This window comes from Dermochelys coriacea, chromosome 6 (genome assembly GCF_009764565.3).
Source record: "Dermochelys coriacea isolate rDerCor1 chromosome 6, rDerCor1.pri.v4, whole genome shotgun sequence".
In the NCBI taxonomy this organism is placed as follows: domain Eukaryota; kingdom Metazoa; phylum Chordata; order Testudines; family Dermochelyidae; genus Dermochelys; species Dermochelys coriacea.
The window spans coordinates 19,984,025-20,006,400 of NC_050073.1; the positions used below are offsets into that span (position 1 = coordinate 19,984,025).

General features: G+C 43.2%; 1 protein-coding gene across 15 annotated transcripts in view; it reads left to right on the forward strand.

Moving 5' to 3' along the window:
• BRSK2 (BR serine/threonine kinase 2) overlaps positions 1 to 22,376 on the forward strand; it is a 450,698-nt gene that overhangs the window by 341,239 nt on the left and 87,083 nt on the right. For all 15 annotated transcript variants that reach the window (XM_038404500.2, XM_043517782.1, XM_043517775.1 and 12 more), the window contains one exon: positions 7,077 to 7,193. In XM_038404500.2, the coding sequence (XP_038260428.1) occupies positions 7,077 to 7,193 (117 nt within the window). The remainder of the gene's footprint in view (positions 1 to 7,076; positions 7,194 to 22,376) is intronic.

A 22,376-nucleotide genomic window follows, 5' to 3' on the forward strand; every position in this document is an offset into this window, starting at 1 on the left:
AAACGAATATGAATGTTTCAGCTCCAAAATCACTTTAAAATAATGGGCCAGTTCATCAGCTAGTGTAAACTGGCATAGCTCCACTGGGCCCAATATTCCAAATCTGTCTTTACCTCCAAGATCTGCTGTCTGCCCTCGGTGACAGTAAGAAGGATAGATTAAACCCAGTGTCCCCATATGCTGTGGCTGCCTGCAGTACAGATGAGTTGGTTTTCAGAGAGTAAGAGAGCAGATACCTCACAAACAGAATGAGAGAGGGATTGACAGCCGCCTGGAGAGCATCAATGAGCGTGGCCAGTGACTGGGGGGCAAGTTTGAACGGTCAGTGCTTGGGGAGCTATGAAGCATGTATGCAAATGCAGATCCTTCTGCTATTCCCCATCCACTAGAATTGTGCACTGGTTCCCCAGCAGCCCTCTTGGAATTCAGGGACACTCACACCATCCCTCTCTCACTCTGCAGGATTTTTTTTAGCACCCTTTTTGTACCAAGTGTCTTTGTGCATCTGTGTGTGTGTGTGTGTGTGTGTGTATATTACAGCAGCACCTTGCAGACTGTCAGACACTGTGTACCCTCCCTGTGATCGCTTGGTTAGTGACTCTCTCTTTTTCACATTCACTCTTTCCAAAAGTCTTGCCTTGTTCAAGCTCTAGCAGCTGGCTGCTTGCTCCACTGTCTTGGCTGAGGGGCTCAGGACGTTATATTGCCATCCTGGATGGGACTATACCAAGCTTTCTGTCATGCCGTGCTGCAGCTCTCTCTTTCATTTTCTTTCTCTGCCTGTGCAGCACACTGTGAGGGGAATTTTCCCTGCTTGTTCACCAAAGAGGCGGCTTTCTTTAATCCTTCTTTCCAGCCAATGTGGAGAAATGCCCTAGGGCATTTCAACCTCTGGAACAATGAAAGGGTAATGAGTCCTCACTTCACCTGCAGAGCGAAGAGGTGAAGCAGGTCATGTAAGACATGGAGTCAGAGAGATGAGCTGGAAGGGGACCAAATTAAGTTCATTTATTCGGCAGTGTTCCATTAAACGCCAAGTAATTATCACATGTGGTGGGGTTTTGTTTCATTTTGGCACAAGAGAGTTCTTGCTGAATATTAATGTGTTAAGCCATCCAGGCTGCTGGGTTCTTCGGCAGATTATAACAGACGCCCCCTGCTCCACATGTCCTCTCATTTCTAACCTGGGCATTTAGAGGAGCTGATGAAAGCAAGGATGGGGAATGCAAATGCAGAGTAGGTATCCCATCTCCACTGGCAACAATCCCAGTCCTGCCATTGTGGTCCAGATTCTCAGCCTCAGTTCTATCCCCTTAACACTGCTGGAGCAGTACAAAAGGGACATCATATGGATAGCTGAGAATTGTTCCTGGTAGAGGGGAGTTCTCACTTGGGGCAGGGCTTGTCTGTTTGTTATATGTGTGTACTGTGCTCAGCACAATAGGACCCTGATCCCTGAGTGGGGCTTCTACTAAACAACCCTAATAACTCGTATAAAGGTGGTAGAGCCAGCCCTTATGCCAACCACCCCTACTATGGCTTAGGGGCACATCAGGGGAAGGAAAGAATGTAACTGGATGAGGAATGAACAGAGGGGAGCAAAGCTCCCCACTATAATTCTCAACTGACTTAGGTCAGGGCCAGGGCTGGGGCATGTGAATGCATGGCTCCCTGACAGCGCCTCCCTCTCTGTACTTCCGAGTGTATCTTGGCACAGGAGAGAATCAGGGCCAATAATTTCCCTTGATGTTATTTTTCCTGATGTCTGGGGAAAAATGATTGCTTGAGACAATCTTGTTGGCAGTCGGGGTCCCCTTTCACACTCGTGCTACCCCATACCCAGAAGTCCCAGTGAATGGCTTCTGAAGTGCCAGCTGTGGTGAGGGCCATCCTGCTATGGCTTTATCAGGGCAGCTGCAGCAGAGGGGACTGAATTCTCCATTGCAATGCATTGGGTACCACTGCAAGGCAAATTCAGCAAAGCCACCATAGTTGGTAGGTCTCACATGCCTGAGTAGGAAGGGACAGAGCATGGTAGCTTTCTTTCTTCCCCTTCCCCCTGCATGTCCCTAATGAAAATGAGTGGCACATTATTATTATTTTTGCTATTTCAGAGGCATCTAATTTTTCTGATTGATCTAATTTAAAAAATAAAGTGCAAGTTGTAGATAATGTGCTACCGTTCCCATAACCCCACCAGCCTTCCACTGCTTCTAACCCGAGGAAGGCAGGAGAGGAACCAGTTGCAATGGGAGTGGGGTGGGAGGGAGTATCTGCCACTAGTGAGCCATGGTTATCCTCTTTCATAGATGGCACCCCTCACCTTCCCCTGCTATCAAGGGTTCGGTGAAGAGATCTTACTGTCGGGGGCTGGGGATGAGTCTGACTTCACAGTTCATCGTGTGTTTCCTTCCCATTGTGAAAAGTGATAGAAATGGGAAAGCTGGTAGATACGAGGCATGGGGAGAGGGTAGAATTTTTGCATGAGTTGCTTCTGCTACATCATTTTCTTGAAATTTCCTTCACTGTTTATCATGGGCCCACTCATAATGGGTATGAGTCCGAGCTTAAGGAACACTCCTGAGTCTTCTGTTTTTAAGTCACCAGCTCATATCTGGCCTAGGTCATTGGGACCGACAGTTGTAACCACATGAAAGCTCTCCAGTGGCTAACATAATGTGGTGATACCAATACACTTCCTAGAGAAATCACCATCACATTTGTCAGTCCTCGGCATCTTCGCCGAAGGCCAAATGACTGAACAGGCACAAATAACGGATTCACTTCGCTCCTTAGAGAGAGATCCTTCCGGTTCAGATTCAGGGGTGCTGGTGGGGAGTTATAGGAGAAGGCTGAATGCTGCCCATTGTGCATCTCATCTGGGAATGAACTAGAGCTGGTCAGATTTTTTTGAATTTTGAAATGTTGATGAAATTCTGAATGTCAACATTTAAAAACGTGAATAAAGCAGAGAAACTGGGGAAATGTTCACTTCATTTTTTCCCATTTTTGATTAACTATAGAGCTGGTTAAAATTAAATTTCTAAATGTAATTTAAAATTTGAATTTAAAAAAAACAGGAAAATAATTTGAAAGCATTTTTGCAAATAGTTTCCCCTAAAAAAATAAAAATCTAGGATTAACACAGAATTTCAGCATGGAAGTCTTTCGCCAACACTGCATTCATTCATTTAAGCATATACAATATATATAAGCAGCACATACTCTATACATTGGAAAATACGTGACTCATATCCGACCAAACAGCAGGTGGAGCTCTTTCATATATCATTCCACTCATATATTAAAACCTAACAGACCTGTGAAACACTGATATGCTTTCTGCATAGCTTCCCCTGAAGTGGAAGAGAGAGGACTGGAATAGCAGAGTTTATTGCAGGTCAGGAATGAAATATATTGACCTAGCTATGATGAAATCCAGAGCGATGACACATAGTTATGAGGGAGAGGTTCTAGGGGTTTGGAATTTAGGAGGCATAGCAGAGTTTGGATTTAGGGGGCACAATGACCCTAACCTAATTCTTACCAGTGCTATTGGCCCTTCGTCTTCATGAGCGATACAATAGACTGAATTTAACAAAACGGAGCATCCCCAACCTCTTGTGCATATAACTAGACTTGGAAGGATTAGATTTTTATCAGTAAATGTCAGTAAACATCAATTTCACCTTACACACACAAACCAACAGAAAAATATTTCCATCAATGATAACTGAAATTTGCAGGTAGGCAAAGTGAGAAAAATAATGCTTGAGAACTTCTTAGAGTGAAAATCCAACGATATAGACTTTTGAATTAGGCTTGTCACAAATGGACTATGCCAGTGGTTCTCAACCAGGGGGATGTGTACCCCTGGGGGTATACAGAGGTCTTCCTGGGAGTACATCAACTCATCTAGATATTTGCCTAAGTTTTACAACAGGGTACATAAAAAACACAAGTGAAGTCAGTACAAACTAAAATTTCATACAAACAATGACTGGTTTATACTGATCTATATACTTTACACTGAAATGTAAGTACAATATTTATATTCCAATTGATTTATTTTATAATTATATGGAAAAAATGAGAAAGTCAGCAATTTTTCAGTAATAGTGTGCTGTGGCACTTTGTATTTTTATGTCTGATTTTGTAAGCAAGTAGTTTTTAAGTGAGGTGTAACTTGGAGTACACAAGATGAATCAGACTCCTGAAAGGGGTACAGTAGTCTGGAAAGGTTTAGGACCACTGGACTAGGGAATGAATAGTAAAAAAAAAAAAAAAAGTCTGATCTGTTGGTTTAAAGATACTTACTTTCTACATTTTGACATGTGATATTGACAATTTGTGCTTTAATGGTTCATAAAATTTTTACTTTTTGAATCTCAACGTCTACTGTTATTACATAATTTTCTGATATTCCCATAATTCCCACAACTGTGAAAATTTAAATAAAAATCTAAAAAAAGCTTAAAAATAAACATTGATCTTATCTGTCAGAATGATCCAAAAAGAAAAATGGAGTTCTGCAAGCCCTACATATAACTAGTCCTTAATAATAGTCCTGTGAGAGCAGTTTCTGAGACTGACGCAAGGATAACTACTGCAAAAGGCAGAAGGAAACATAGTCTGCCTGGAGCTTTGAGAGGTTTCCAGTTACCTTTCATTATATCAACACCACTTACTTTGCAAAGCACTGTTATCACTCATCACCATACCCTAATGCTGATACAGGAAACCTTTAATCCACTCTCCCGTTGGATGAAACCTTCTCAGCACTCAGTTGCAAGATGAGATCGATCCTGGATCCCAGTTAGAGAACAGTAATCAAATAATGCACTGCCATCTCATTATTATCCAGCTTCCATAGCCCACTACAGGACCCTGGCCTCTTCTACTCTGTGTCCTTCATTATGCTGAACTGTTAGGGCAGGCACCTCCCCACATGGGGTCAGTACAGATCTGGCACATGTATGATCAGCTTGTATCTGTCAGGGACTGTTGTCCTTGATGGCAGCATTCAGAGGTTCTTTTCTGGGCTTCCACTGGTCATTCATGAACTTTAGAGTGTGCTGAAGGTGTCAGACCAAAGGATATGTCCCAGGTTACCAGGAGACTTTGATTAATACACAAAGGGCTTGTTTACCAAGTGCCCTCCAGTTCATCAGATACAATTATTTACAGATATAAACGCTACCACTCAGGCATCTAATTACCCATTTGCCCCTGCTGTAAGGCACCTAAATGGCAGCATGTTAATTATGTGTACAAAACTGGAGGTCAACCTTTAGGCCCTTTTAAAAATGAGGGCTCAAGGCTTGATGTTAAGATAAAGAACTAGCAGTTTTACTGAATGTTTCCCATTTTGCTGGAGGTCTGAGCAGAGCTGCCTAATGCTCCCGAAGTGACCTACTGCAGCAACAAGCACTGACTTTTACGTAAAACCTGAACTGAATTGTTCGAGAGCTGTTGCTAATTGATGTCCCCTAGACTCCTGGTCAGGAACACAAAGGAGGTAATTTCCAAAACATTATACCTTTATGTTTCTGCAATAGGGTCTAGAGGCACTGCCCTGTTCCTTTAAACAAGGGGTTAACAGGAAGTGCTCAACTTCCCCTTCCCCATGTGCTTGTTCCCATGAGCAGGACTATCTGAGTGTCTAATACAGGGAGGAAAGGGGAGATAATGCCTTTAAGAAGGTTAAGTTCCACACTAAGGGTCACAGGACTGACCCTCAAGCTGGGGTTTTTATTGTTCGGTTTCTGATTGTAGTTCTTGTCAAAAAACATGTAACCTTTGCTGACCGTGATTGGTTTTTATCTCATGCTGACTCATTTCACCCCCTGACAGCATAGGTGCTGGTACTAGGAGTGCAGGGCGTGCTGCAGCACCTCCTGACTTGAAGTGATTTCCATTATATACAGGGTTTACAGTTGGTTCAATGGCTCTCAGCAGCCTCACGATAAAAATTGTTCCAGCATCCCTGCCTGACAGGTTCCAACAGGTTTATTTTCTGACTGGGTATTGAAAGGGTCCCCCTTAGCTGCAAGAGGAGTTAAGTTCTCAGGTTTGGACCTTTTCTCACCCAGACCCAAAAGACACATATTCTGACCACCCAAAGCAGAGACCATGGAAGGGCAACTGGAACTCCTCATAAATGCTGCCTTTTGTTGTTGTTAAGATGCATCTGCCATCTTGGTGACTCAAAAACAGTTTTAAAACATGACAATACAGACACAAACCTCACAAATTTTGACCAAAATTTTGTGTCTAAATTTTTAAAAATTAACTACTACACTATATAAGAGCTATTTAAAAGTACTTATGCTAGCTAACATGAAAGGGAGGTGATGGGTCTATGACTGCCCCCGGCATGGGTAAGAGAGAAAAGGAGAAGAGGAGGGGCAGGTGTTTATACCCTTTATCCATGGCAGGAGTTCCCAACCTGGGGATCATGACCCAGAGTTCCAGGGTCACCACCACCTTGCCCATCCCCTATTTCTAAGTAGGAAGACAGTCAATGTTAGATGGGAAAGAGGCTTTCAAAAGTGTTGTGAGCCAGTGTTTTGTGGAATTCTGGGCTCAAGGGACTTCCTCATGCCAACTAATTACCCACAGCCATATGCCGAGGCTGGCAACTCCTAAAATGAGGCTCTATAGGGGTGGGGGATGCAATGCATACAGTGGCCTTTCTTTTCCTAAAAATCAGTCACTGAATTTTCTGCCATTCACAGAACATGTTGATACTGCTGTGTCCTGCCTCATGGATTGGTGTCTGATATCCCAGCCTTAAATGCCATCTGAGATCCCACTCCTACTGAGTATCCTGCATTTCTGTTGTTTTCAACGGGAGCTGAAGGATGTTTTGCACATCTTAGGGCATTGCAGGTTCAGGCCTTCAGAGGGTCAGTAATGGTTGGTTAATGGTTGCCGCATCCCAAAGACTGCATCTCAGACGCTATGTATTTTTCTGCCCCAGGAGGAGAAAAGTGAACTTGTGTGAAGTGAAATAAGCAGATGCTGGGGAGCTGCCCTGAATTTTTCTAACCCATGTTCCAATCCTTTCTCCACAGCCACAGGGATTTAAAACCAGAAAACCTACTGCTGGATGAAAAGAACAACATCCGGATAGCAGACTTTGGGATGGCATCACTGCAGGTCGGGGACAGCTTGTTAGAAACCAGTTGTGGGTGAGTGGCTCAGACTGTGTAATAGAAATCAGAGATTGGCAGAGACCTCTTGGAACAGTCACTCACTCTCCCTCCCCAAGTAGAGACCAAGTCGGACACATCTAGCTTTGGACTAACACTTATTTGTAGGATAAAGTGGGTGTGTGCACACAAGCGTGTGTGTGTATGGGGGAGATTATAGATGTATATGCTGTGCAGTATTTCAATTGTGGTCGCTTACATCAAGCTCGAATTTCCTCAGTACAGTAGAAAATCCATAAGCTACATACAAGATATGTTAACTAGACCAATATTCTCAAAACTGACTAATGATTTAGAGTGCCTCAATTTTTGGAGGCCCAACTTGGAATGCATTAAAGGGGCCTGGTTTTCAGAGGGTGAATGCTCAATATTTTCTGAAAATCAGGCTCCTTTAAGCAGGGCTCTGGAGTGGAGCCCACGGAGCAGCTCCGGAGCAGTGGAGCTGCAGGTTTTTGCCTGGAGCTGGAGCGGAGCCAGAGCACAGCTCCAAAGCCCTGCTTTTAAGGTGTCTCTCAGGTGGACACAAAAACTGAAACACTCAAAATCCACATCACTCCTGAAAATGTTGGCCTGTCTCTTCTTTCACTGGCCATATCATATTTTTGGGGAACTGAAAATTGATAAAACAATAGTGATCATTTTTCAAGAGTGATTTAAAAAAAATACCTGGGGAGAAAAAAATTGAAATGATTTGTAAAGATTTTGTGTCCTGCTCAGTCTGTCTGCTGTACATCTCAGTCTCATCACTTTTTCTTCATCTTCCCCACAGTTTGACTGCTTGGTCACAAACAGCACCAGGGTGAAAGGCAGTTGGGTTTTGCGTGGTTACACATAGGGTGGGAATGTAGGATACAAACAATAAATGAGACAGAAGGTTTTAAAAATCTTTTGCATTGGTTTAATTGTCAATGGAACAGCTGATTGCTGATCAAATGTATACCATTCGATATGACAGCCTTTCTAGGAAGTTCCAAGATACTAAAGCAGCCAAAAATAAACACTAAAAATTATTAAAAAGAGAAACTGAATACCAGGTTCCCTAAATACTCTTCTTAAATCACTGAAACACATAAGGATGAGATCCCCCATTTTTCAGGCTTCTCTGAGTGGTAGTGTTTGTAGTGACTCAATTGTAGATTACCCCAGCTCACCACTTGTGGAACCTGCTGTACACTAACACCACCTACTGGTAGTACTAGGGAATTGCTTTCCTGACCACATGCTGTCCAACAAAAGGTCACTTATGAGCTGCCACTTCCTACTGAAGAGATCACATCAAACAAGTGGTAGACTGAACAACAGCATGAAGGGGCTATAAGCTGCATTGTCCATATATGGGGCTTTAACTCAACACAAGTTTTGTATTTTGGTATGAATTTCTCATCACAATGAGCTCAGTGTTTCCAGCTTTGGATAGTGGAATCTGGTTCATGATCTTCCTCCCACACAGCTCTGTTCACTTCTCGCCTTCAGCACTTCTGCAGTTGCAGTGTTGAGGGTCCCACACAGTTTGCCATCAATCCTGCCATCGGTCCCTAATCTTCCAATCTAACATTCCCTCACAGCTATGCCAGCCTGGATGTGCAGCAGCCCCAGCTATTCCAGTTTGCAGCCCCTTTGCAACTGTGTCTGTGCACCTCAATCTGGACATTCAGTATCTTTTCCAATCCAGTCTTGGGTCCCCACACAATGCTGCCACTGCATTTCAATCCTGATTCATTCTACTCTTGTTTCTCCAGTCCTGAACCTCTCCTGGGCAAAGGATGCCAGGAGTGAATAATAGTGTGATGTTTGTGATGTGGACAAATACCTGTTAATGAATTGATTGAGATCCACCAGTTCCTTTACACTTGTACCCCAAGTCAGGATTTGAACTCATATCTACATAGATGAAAGGTGAATAACTGTGAGGCTTCATGTTATTGCTAACTGCTGCTTTCAAACTTAAGTTCTCAGGTAAGAAATAAAATTCTCACTTCAGTGACTGCAACACCTCTATGTACTTCTAAGGAAACTTTCTTTCCTCACCCAAACAAACAATCTTACCTTGCCTTCCAGGATTTTTCAAATTCCTAGGGAACCACTCAGCAAGGATCCAGCGCTTGTTAGCGGATGGCACTGTCAGCCCGGCCTAATCTTGAAGGGAGACCTCCTTTCCATCAGCAGTGCTGGAATTCAAACCTCAGTGCCTCAAGCAGAGCAAACCCCCATGTTGCTGCCTTAAAATGCACTAATAAAGAAATCAAGGGAACGGAAGAGACATGCCTGTAATAAATAGAACACAGCAATGCTGTGATCCCCTGCCTTGCAGATGCATTTTAAGAACGGCGCCAATCACTGGGCCTCCATGTGAGCTATTACACCACTTCATTAATTCTCCTGGCATGGGGCCCAGCATGGCTGATACTGGTGCCTTGTGATGTGTCTGGGTTAGGGATGAAAGAAAGGAGAGAGGAAGGAATATATAATGGCATGCCACATATTCACAAAGAAAGGCAGTAGATTTCTGGCTGCCCTTCCCTTGTAGACTTCAGTAACCAGCATCAGAGCTTTTCAAGGCTACAGTTTTACCTTCACTTGCTCCACAGTGTGTGTCTGGTGTTTTCGGCCATTGTGAAAATACAAAAAATGGCTGAATTGTGGCTGAGTTATTGCGCTTTAACGAGTGGCTTCTTCAGGCATCCATAAGTTAATTTGCAGGGGGGGTTTGTCTGTGCTGTGAACATGGATAATGGCATTCTGTAACATTCTGAAACTGTAACATTCTCACACAAAGAGTCTCCAGCTACTTCAGTAAATGGAAGCATGAGGATCAGATGGCATTCATCGATGTGGTGAAGCTAACTTTCTAATGATGCGGCATAAGGATTTGAGTGTGCAGTCACAGACCCTGATTCGATGCAGGTTAAGCTTCCTAGTATGACATCTAATTTTGATGCATTTCAGGTCAACAAGCTCTGATTGGCATCAGAGGCAAAGTTACACGGCTCTGAATGTTACCTTCATGAAGCTGCTGATATTTAATATTCCATGTCTCAGTTTTACTGTTTGATGGGAATTACTCATTGGATGAGCACAGATTGTTTTCTGTAGCACTGATGGCTACAGATAAAAATGTCCCTGAAGGAAATGATAAAACTGCAATCTGATTGTGTTAATGTGTGTCGGAGGACATGGAAGAGGAGTGGGGAGGTGGACTAGCTGTTTCATTGACATAATTTGTCACTAACTGACTCTGTGTCAGGCTTTGGTTGTAATAAATCCCCATTACTGGAAACTTGTATCTCTCAAATCCTCATGCACAATCCCAAAGGAATAACTGACACGCGTCCCTAGACCCCTGAGACAAGGAGGAACAATGCTTAGGGTCTGCAGGATGATAGTGACACTGCCAACACAACTTGCTGCAGAAATTGTACAACAAGGCAAGTCGTCTTCTGGAGAAACAGTCCCTCAAGTGCAGAAGTAACACAGCAAATCTTTGCATTCCTCCAAGAGCTGGGGAGGCCTATGAGCAGATAGCAGACAGCTGATGGAGCTGGGGACTTGTGGGATGCAGCTTTTATTAGTTCAGATTTCTTCATCTCTTCCTGGTCTTTACCTTTCCAGGAAAAGAAATCCCAGGCAATTAAATACTGAGAAGCTCTCTCATCCCTCTCAGTCATTTCTCCACTGCGTGCTATGTTGTGATATTGTAGAATGGTAAATGTAACTCAATGCATTTGTCTGTCCCTAGCTCAGAGGAATGATTGACTTATGGTTAAAGCACTGTACTGGAACTCAGAAGATCTGGGTTCTATTCCTTGCTCTATCACAGACTTCCTATGTGACCTTGGGCAAGTCACTTAATCTCTCTATGCTCTGGTTCCCCATCTATAAAAGGGGATGATACTACTTGCTGTCTCCCACCCCCTGTCTGTCTTATCTACTTAGCTTGTGAGTTCTATAGGGCAGGGACTATCCCTTGCTCTGTATCATGTATGTATCATGCCTTGAATAATGATGCCCCGGTCTCTACGTGCTACCGTAGTACACGTTATATTAATTTCTACAGAAATCTCAGAAAAGATATGAGGAGGTTGGGGGATTCTCTGGGACCCTACCCCATCTCAAGGTCTTAGAGGGGCAGTCTGAAAAATGGAAGGAATAAAAGGAGACGTTGTCAAGGTATGACTGTGGAGAGTTTGTAATCATCTTTCCTGATTTCCTATTGTTTCTTGTGCTGTTTTAGAAGCCTGGAAATCATCTCCCCCCTCCCCCCAATTCTTATCCCAGCTTAGAAAAACTCAGTCCCTGATGGAAAGGGATTGCTGCAGGCAGCTGGGTGATTGAGAATCCAGCAGCAGTGTTAGTAGTCTCTGTGCTGACTAGCTCCAAATCTCTGTGCCCAAAATGAACAGTAGCTATGGTAAAGTAGCTGACACATAGATGTGTCTCACCCCAACACCTGAAGAAGCAGTCAGTACCGAAACTTATGCTCCTGTTGACGGGTTCTCAATGAATTAGCTGTAAGAAGCAGTCCCCTTCCTACACTATCTCCAAGGGGACTCCCTGCCCTAATCCAAAAAGCTACATGGATGTGGTAAGAATGAGGATGATTATCGTCTCTAATTTTATTTAGAATGAGAAAAGAAGTCTTGCACCAGTCACTTTATAATGAGGAAGAAAGAGCAGCCACTTCAAACCCCAGCTCAGCCAATGCCTCCTGCCCACAGCACTCATACAAGACATTTCCCAATACCTCTTGCAGGCCCACAGACCCCCTGGATCTATCAAATAAGCATGTCTGCTCAATAAGGATGATTATCAGTTGAGTTTAAGCACAGGGTGTGTTCTCTTTATCTTCAGCAATCAAGGTAGTGCTTGATTGCACAAGGCCACAGCAGAAATTCCAGATTCCCCAATACCTATCTTTGGTGCCTGACCACACCCCTTGCAAGGCAGTAATTCAAGACAGGAATCTAGTGTTGCCACCCATCCTGATTTTCAGGAGCCAGTCCTAGTTCTGATGAAGCTGTCCCATGTCCTGCACACCCTTTTTCTGTATAAATATAAATATTACATACACAAAAGCTTTGTTAAAATAACATTATGAAGGTTGTAAAGTCAAGCACTCAGATGTTAGGAAATGTCGGGATTAAGGTTGCCTGTGCAGCCTTAACTCAGCCCCATTCTATTATGCATAAAATTCAGTTCTTAATTACTACTGTTTTTTCCACAGGGCCCCTGCCTAATTCAATGCACAGAAAGGATCTTATTCAATTGATGAGCAAGTGAGGAATTTTTTTTTCTTCTCATTGTTCAATGTGTGGCCCCTTGCCATTTTTACTGTGCACTATTTAGACCCATCTCTGAAGACAGAATTATGAATTTTCTCGTGGTCTTTTCTATGGCATTCATCACTATAATATCTGGGCACTTCACAAACGTAATTTATTTTCACATCATCCCTGTGAGATTAGGTAGCATTATTTTCCCCATTTTACAGATGGGGAATTGAGGCACAAAGAGATTAAGGTCAAAAGTACCTGCTTTCTTTGGGTGCCCCATCTTAGACACTGAGGACCTTATTTTTTCAGAGTAGCTAGCATTATATATCACTTTATATGTTCAAAGCAGAGCTCCAAAGACTTCAGTTTCAGCTTATCACTTTCTGCAAATCAGACCACAAGATCTCAAGTTAGGCACCGAGAAAATGAGGAACACACAATGATTGACCATCTGTGGAAAGTTTGGTTTAAGTGATTTGCCTGGCATCACATGGAAACTCTATTGAGCATATGCAAAGAGCAGTTTTTCAAAGGCTTATAACTTTGCCATATTTGGACAGATTTTCCTGGAGAAAGCAAAAGGCACATCCATGATGTAAAGGTCATGCCCCATTCCAGTCCCTGTTCCAAGCCATGGGAGTTCTAGAGCTTCTCATAGAAAAGGTTGTCAGAAATTTTTAACATGGGAAAAACAATGTATTTTTCACCACCCTTGTTCTTGAAAACAGCTGAATTTTTGGGGCTGATATTTTCCCAAAGCATTCAGCACGAAGCAAACACTAACAATGTATGTTTGGCAGAGTGACAACCAATTGAAAAAAGGGTTATATAATGGGAAGTATCAGCCAACAGTCCTTCTTATAATACATCCTAAAAAGCTGTGTTAAAAGAATGTTTAAGGTTGCAAAGTCAAGCACTCAAAAATTAGGAAATGCCCTATTTAAGGTTGCCAATACAACCTTAATTCAGCCCCCTTATGCATATGCATTATGATACCGTCTTTAATTATGTGATCACATATTATTTTTTCCACTGGATCCCTCTGCCTTATTCAGTGTTTATTTGGACAGTGCTCACTGATTGAACAGCTATTCAATATTTTGTTTTATGCTCATCATTCAGTGTCTGGTCTCTGGCCTTATTGACTGCACATTAATCAAACCTAGCTCTGATTACAGATATATGAATTTCCTGATGGGCTTTTCTATGATGCTTAGTTCTTTCTGAATATTAATGAATTTATCTTCACAACATCTCTGTGAGGAGAGATGGAATTATTATCCCCATTTTATACATTGGGAACTGAGGCAAAGAAATTAAAGCCAAAATTGTTGAGTAATTTTAAATGCCCAATGTGAGACACCTAGGGCCTGATTTTTCATAGTAGTTCATACATTATAGCACTCTATATGTGCAAAGCAGAGCTTCCATTGACCTCAGTTGCAATTTTGAGTGCTTAGCATTTCTGAGCATCCAGGTGTCCCAAGTTGAGTACCCAGAAAATGAGAAACACACAGTACCCACATGTTTAAAGTTTGATTTAAGTGACTTGCCCAGCTTTATATAGAAACTCTGTGGCACAGGCAGGGATAGAATTCACTTCTCCTTGTGGCATTCAGCAGCCTTAACCAGAAATCTATCCTTTCTCTTCCTGCAATTCCCACGTTCCCTGCACACCTTCCAACTTCAGCAACAAGTGAGGCAGAAGTACTACAGACAACAGCCTCACCCACTGAACAACCTGAGAGCACAGTGCATCCTGTGCAATCTTCATTCTGGCATTTTGCTTAACTTTGCAGCCTTATTATTCTTTTAATGCAGGGGAAGGGGAGTGTTTGGGGTTCTGGGGGAACGTTGGTGGTAATTTTCTACATTTTAAAAAATGTAAGTAGTTCTAATTCTGAATTTCCTAGGTTTACAATACTCGCTTTTGGGATAATTATAACATTTCTGTAATTTTTTTTACCTTGAAATTACTAAAATGTTCTCTCAACATTTACCCCATCTTAACATAGTTTTTTGCCTGGGAATTTCCTTGGTTTATTAAAATGTTTATGCCTGAATACTATATGAGAAACTCAAAGAGAATTCTACTATGTGATATTTCTAATGAGTTGAAGATATATGATATCAACCGTCACCTTTTTTTGGTCAATTTTAGTTATTTATTTTAAGACAGATAGCCCAGTGCACCAGATAAGCACAAAAGCATCCAGAGCTCAGTGGTTAACTCAGCTTGATTTACAACTGGGTGAGTGGGCCCAGTAACTCAAGTGTCTCATTGTAGTGGCTAACCCAGTTGCTCAGACCTGAGTAGTGATCACCCAGGTTAACGCTGCAGTAAAGACAAACTCATTGACATGTTCATTTAGAGCAGGGATGGGCAACTGGTGCTCCAGGGGCCACATCCGGCCCACCAGATCATTTTATTTGGCCCACCACAGCCCAGCTCAGGACGGGCAATCTGGCACCACCAGGATCAGGGAGGGGACAGGGAATCAGGAGAAAGGGCCACACTTGCACACAGATGTGGACATCATGTGGCACTGTGGCAAGAGCCAGCGGGCTGGAGCAGGGAGCCAGGCCCAGCCCCACGTTCGAAGAGCCACCACTGCGGGCAAGTGTGAGGTGGGCTCACTCTCCAAACTCACACACACACACACCCCTACCCCCACTAACCCCAGCCTGCCAAAGGGTTTTAGTGGGATATGTGGCCCTCTGCTGCCTTAAAGTTGCCCATCCCTGATTTGGAGCATTGGGCTAGTGTGAGACTGGTGCTAAGGGACAGGAGGGTTGGGAGAGCCAAGCCCCTGAGTCCCAGTGTCTCTGCACTTGAAGGGCTTCTTCTGTGCTCTTGCTTCTGTTCCCCCAATAGTGCTGCCTTCATTGGCAGTGGAGCCAAGGCAACAGTGCCATGGGAAGCCATCGATGCGGAAAGAGAAGTTTAACAAAGAGAAGTTTAAGGGTTACTTGATTACTGTCTGTAAGTATCCAGAGGGAGAACAAATATTTGATAACAGGCTCTTCAGTCTATCAGAGAAAGGTATAACATCATCCAATGGCTAGAATTTAAAGCTAGACAAATTCATATTGACAATAAAGTGCAAAGTTTTATCAGTGAGGGTAATTAACCATTGACCAGCTTACCGAGGGGTGTGGTGGATTCTCCATCACTAGCAATTTTTAAATGAAGATTGGATGTTTTTCTAAAAGATCTGCTCTAGAAATTATTTGGGGGAAGTTCTATGGCCTGTGTTATTCAGGAGCTATGAGTAGATGATCACAATGGCCCCTTCTGGCCTTAGAATCTGTGAATCTATAAATGAAAAAAGCTAGCATGTGTCCATTGAACTTTTAAAGAAAGAGCAGTGACCACCGGGTCAAGTAATCCACCAATGAGAACTCTTGACATGTCTAATATCCTTTATGCCACTGACTTATGTGAGCCAATAGAGTTATTGCATGCAAATTAGCTGTACAGGAAATGTGGAGATTGGCTGAGTTATCTCTGGTGTCAATGGCTCTACTTAAGACAGTGGTTCTCACACTTTTTAATATACTTAACACCATTATAAATGCTGGAGGCAAAGCGGGGCTTAGGGTGGAAGCTGACAGCTCATGACCCCCCATGTAATAACCTCCAGACCCCAGTTTGAAAACCCCTGTCTTAAGAGTTACTTTTGGGTGGTTGACCTGAGCCTGTCTGTAGCCTATGTATAATTAGACACAATTGTTAATAACTTAGCTTAATTACAACTTAATTTCTTATGTACAAGATTTCAATTAATTTTAACTCTATGGACTTTTTGTGTTGAAGCATCTATGTTATTCTCTCACTAAAATCATTTGGGATAGAGTAAAGACTGACACAGATGCTGGAGTTCTTAGAGGACCCAGTTTTTAATACTTTTTAATTCATGAATTAATTAATGGATTTCCTTCATGCTTGAAGAGTAAGTGCTGTAAGGTTGGGGAGGATATGCTGTATTTTTCATACAAAGCAAACAGGTTGAGTGCCTGCTTTAAGTGCAAAACAGAACTCAACCTTAAATATTGAGTTGTTACCAGCACCATCATCAGATAGCCCCTCTCCTAAGCTTAGACCCTGCCAGGCCGTCACTGTGTTGTTCTCCTTTCCAGTATATCTCTGCCACTTTGTCTCTACTGCCTTCCTTCAGTGGGATTTCTCCATCTTCATCTTTCTCCAGCAGAATTCCCCATTCCTCTTGTCCCACCCTTCTGGCACTCCCCTTCCTCTGAGCCCTTAGCACCCAGCCAATAGGAGAAGGTGTGGGAGGCCATCAGTGCTGTTATCTGACTTTCTGCCTCTGAAAGCCAACTGGGAACCAATGAAGAGCAGCAGAGGAGAAGGAGGGGCAGCGTGTGGCAGCCCCAGCAGTATCAGAAACAACAGCCAGTGGCAGGAGGAGAAAAATGCAGCCACACCTGCCCTCTTTAACTGGGGAACTCGGAGCATGAGGACAGCAGAGACAGAGTGAGTGTCTCACGCACTGAGAACACATTCCTTCCAGTTGTTGAGGCCTGAAGAATGGTCACTTGGAGAATCTCTGCTTCCCCCAGAGGTCATAGCCTATAGAATGACCATTCAGAGAATCATTGCTCCTGTGGGCAGGCCATGGCCCGAGGAAGTCAGTTTCACCTGTCAAATAAACAATTCACTGGCGCTTCTTCACAGCAGAGCCCGCTGGCAAAAGCTGCTTCTTGATCTTGCTTAGCGATATTATTATTTGTAATCAAAGACAGATTGTGGCTTCACTGCGTAGAGATGTAGCCGAAAGATGAGGAGAATGGCCTAGGGGGAAGAAGCAGAGAAAGTTGCTTAGACATACACACATTGAATAATTAGTGATAAGAGCCAAGGAAATATTCATGACTCTGTGGAAAGAGAAATAGATTTTTGATTAAATTTGAGTTTTTCTCTTTCAAGCAGTTGAAGTTGCTTTGTGATTGGCAGCATGGAAATGCATTTTCTATGTATTCTGGCTGGCCTGAGGATCCCATGTGGCCAAGATAAAACCACAGATATACAGCTGCCATACACTGGAAAGAATTCAGAGTGGCGATGCCAGAAGCCTATACTCTCTTGGCAGTTGCAGTGCAGCTGTTGAATGGTCAGGTTAACCCAGCTTCCTCTCCCCCAGCTTTATCCATGTACCCTACTTCCAAAAATGCCCCAGTTCCACAAGCATCATTTATTTAGGTAGCCCAGCCTTCTACGAGTATATTGCCAGTTTCTTCCAGTTTAATTGGATTTTTTTACACCTTCCACAGGATTAGTGGATGCTTCCACACATCTGTTTGGCGTTCGAGGGATTTTTGTATCCTTCTCCCCTCCTCTCCTCCCAGCTTCTGGGAGGATTCCAGTAGACTCCAGCAAGGGGGATCCTTTAAGAATCCTGTAAGATTCCCTTCCAATCTGGGAGAGATATGGGGACTGTGATGCGTTTGAGGTGCATGATGGCAGCATGCAAAAGAAGATACGTTGGTATGCAGGTTGCAGTACTGAGGTCCCTCTCTTTTGAAGGGATGAGTGTTGTCATATGGTGTGACTGGGGAGATTGTATTCCAGGCTTGCCTCCCTCAGTAACCATAGATAGGAGTGTTGGCACCTGTCACTGATAAAGTTGCCATACAGGAATAAAAACGGTGAGGCAATCCATATAACTAAGATAGAAAAATGTTATTCTATTCTCTCAATGCACCTGAAAATGCCATGTCCCACCCAGGAAACATTCTGTTCCTACAGAGTGGGAAGGGTGGTGTAGCACCCAGGACACCGAACTGGGGCTCAACAGACCTGGATTCAATGCCTAGCTTGGTTGCTGACTTCCTAGGTAACTGGACAAGTCATTTTATCTACCCGGTGTCTCAGTTCCCCATCTGTAAAACGGGGGTGGTACTTCCCTACCTTACAAGGATGTTATGAGGTTAAAATCCATTGAAGATCGTGAGAAATTCAGGTACTATGGTGATGGGAGCCATATACGTACCTTGACGGTGCCCTAGCATATTTGTTCCATCCTGATGTGCTTTTTCAGGTGGACGTTCCATAGGTAGCTGCTGTGACTCAGCAGCAGAGCATGTGTTCAAACGAACAAGTCCATTATTATAGTCAAGTCTGCACTACTGCGCTACATCGGTGCACCTGCACCAGTTCAGCTGTGCCACTGAAGACGCGCTATGCCAGTGGGAGAGCGCACTCCCACTGACGTAATTACTCCACCTTCCATGAGAGGTGGAAGCGATGTCAGCAGGAGAGCGTCTCCTGCCAACAAAGCGCAGTGTGGACAGCACTTTAAGTCGATGTAACTTTCATCGCTGGGGGGGGGTGTTGTTTTTGCACCCCTGAGCGATGTAAGTTACATCGACTTAATTTGGTGGTGTAGATGAGCCCTGAGTGACTTAACAGAATGGTTGGTTGAACCAAATGTCCAAGATCAGATGTAAATTGTTTTTATGCTCTCTCTGCTGCAAGCGGTAATTGATGTTTTCAATCCTCACATGCACTGACACACATCCTACATCTCCCATCTCGGGCCCTTACGCTGCTCTGACTAAGCACCTCAGTTCCAATCTGCAATTTTCTATGCTAGTCCAGTCCTGGACTCCAACCCGAAGTCTGTTACTGCTCTTCATCCCTGACTAGGCTCTCTGCTAAACCAAGACTGCCAACTCTGCAGTGGTTTTATGATGTGTAGAAATACCTGTCAGGGATTCTGTCACTCACCAAAATAATTTCATTTACGATCCATGGTGCATTTGATCGCTGGTCTGAAAGCCAGTCCGTTAACCCATTGCATCCCCCAAACCTCATCCCATATTATTATTATGAATCTATGACGCAGTAATTGTTCAGTGGAGGACAGCCTAATCAATCTGTTGAAGATGAATCTGCCGCTCTTTTTCTGTTTCCTGACTGGAGGATGATAGGACAGCTAGGAGGAGGGTAAGGCTCCATGGCAGTAGGGAGGACAGTTATAGACTTGGGAGGAGATGATGAAGGCAGCTGTTCCTGGCAGTGGCTCAGAATGGCTGAGCTGTATCTTCTGGAGTTACATGTGTGTGGCTGGGTATATCTTTGTTTAAGAGTAACTGGACTAATGTACCTAGCATGGATAAAAACATGCACTTACCCAAACTACTCTGCACCTTACGCTGACATCAATTTCTTTCCAACCAGGGTAAATGACCTACTGCAAAGCCCTGAAATTAATGGTAGCTTGGCCAAGAATATTGTTATTTTATCACTATCATACATGGGATTGTGATGTTTGAAAGATGCGGATATTTATATAGCAGCAGCCAACACTGCCATGTTCTGGGCCCGTAAGCATCCTCTGTGGAAATATCGAGGCCTCTATTTTGCCATGAAACTGCAGATCTATAAAACTACAGTTATACCAGTGCTGTTGTACAGCAGTGAAATGTGAGGACCAAGGAATGGCTGAAGACAGGCGTACTGATGTTTTTGATTCTCGCCATTTTCGTCAGTTGCTTCATATTAAGTGGGAGGACAAGATCAGTAATGAAGATATTCATAGCAACAGCCTCAGTACTGGTTCAATTTTGGTGGCTTTCTTGGTTTGGACATATTATTAGGATGGAAGACATGAATTTCAAAGCATATTTGCCAAGGAATGAAGATGAAAAGAGGTCTGCAATAGCTTTGGTGCTGCAATAAGATTGCCAGTGATGGACAAAAACTGAATATCCAGCCAGATTGTTATATGGACCTAGCTAGAGATTGATACGCTCCTTTGGGATTTGCCTTGATTATGATGATTATCATCATAATATGTTGCATTTCTATAGCAGTTTCTATCCAAGAATCTCAAAGAATTTTGCAAACATAGATGAATTAAACCATACAACACCTTTGTGAAGTAGAGAACTAATATTATTATTACTTCTATTTTACAGGTGGTGAAACTTCGGCACAGAGAAATTAAGGCCAAATTTTTTTCAAAAGTGGCCGTTAATTTTAGGTGCCACAAAACTGAGGAACTCAAAATCAGTGGCCACTTCACAAAATTTTGGACTAAGTAACTCACCAAAGAATATGCAGGACATAAGAGCCGGCAACAGAGCCCCAGTATCTTCACTCCAACTTCTATGCTTTAGCCACATGACCATCTTTTCCCTCCCAAATAGGCAGCTAAATGCCAGTACCAAATCCACTCAACTATGTAAAGACAGAGCCCGATTTTTATTAAATTAGAATTGAACCATAGTCTGTTTTGATTTAATAATCTAAAATTGCAAGCTCCCTCCTAAATGAAGACCCCCTGAGGACTACTGATCTGATAGCCCTGGTTAGAATGTCCCTTGTATTTGTAAAAACTACCTTCTGTGGACAGTTTCCAACAGTCCCAAACTTTGCTGAGCCTTACTTCACAGGTCTATATCACATTGCTTAAGCTTAGCTTGCAATATGATACGTCTCCACAGAAATCAAACACCTGCAGCTGGCCTGGGCCACCTGACTTGGGCTTGCAGGGCTTGGGCTGCGGGGCTGTAAAGTTGCTGTGTAGACAGCCCAAGCCACAGGAGCCCAAGTCAGCGGACCCAGGCCAGCCACGGCTGTGTCAAAGATCTTTTATTCCAGTGCAGACGTACCCTCAGAATCCTAAATATACCTTGGGTTTATCAAGATTCATCTTCCCAGTGCCATGGTATTGAATCCTCACATTGGGACATTGCGTCTGTATATTGTGTCAGGGTGGAAGTACAGTTCATGCAGTAATATCAGGCTTTAAGATTAAACTCGATAAGTTTATGGAGGAGATGGTATGATGGGATAACGTGATTTTGGTAATTAATTGATCTTTAAATATTCATGATAAATAGGCCCAGTGGCCTGTGATGGGATGTTAGATGGGGTGGGATCTGAGTTACTATAGAAAATAGTTTTCTGGGTATCTGGCTGGTGAATCTTGCCCATATGCTCAGGGTTTAGCTGATTGCCATATTTGGGGTTGGGAAGGAATTTTCCTCCAGGGCAGATTGGAAGAGGCCCTGGAGGTTTTTCGCCTTCCTCTGAGGCATGGGGCACGGGTCACTTGCTGGAGGATTCTCTGTTTCTTGCAGTCTTTAAACCATGATTTGAGGACTTCAATAGCTCAGACATAGTGAGAGGTTTTTCATAGGAGTGGGTGGGTGAGATTCTGTTGCCTGTGTTGTGCAGGAGGTCGGACTAGATGATCATAATGGTCCCTTCTGATCTTAATATCTATCTATGAATCATTGTGCATCAGTGCTGTGTCCCAACACACAGCTACAAACATTGTGACATAAAACAGGCATCACCAACCACATGATTATTTTGGCCCAAAGGGCAAATATACAACTGGGGCAGCCTTATAATTACCAGGAGGTGTCAGTAGGAGAGTTACTGAGTCTTGGGTAAGTGCTTAGGCCAACTTGGGTCCCTCCTGCTTTGTCAGGCTGCCTTAAGTGGATATTATAAAGTAAATAGTCATTGCTGTAATCTTTAGGAAGTCCATCCTTTTTAAAAAAAAAAACAAAGTTGCATGTTAGAATCATGGATTAGCAGTAGTTATGCCCACTGGAGAGGCCGAGAGCAAGTGAAAGATGACATTACACTTAATAATTGCAAAGGTGCAGGGGGATGATTCAGGTGCATGTATCTGATTGGCGTGAAAGTGGTTTTTTAAAAACTAACCTAGCATATGCCATGACTACCTTTAATTTTATACACAGGGCCAGGTAAAAATATCTGATGAGAGGCAACTGGGCTGCAATTCTGCAGGATCAGCGTATAGCTCTCCATTCCTCTTCTCCCTGGCATGTTATAATACAATTTGAATGGAGCACAATGGGTAGAGTTCTTTTCAAATCCTGTAAGTGTCCA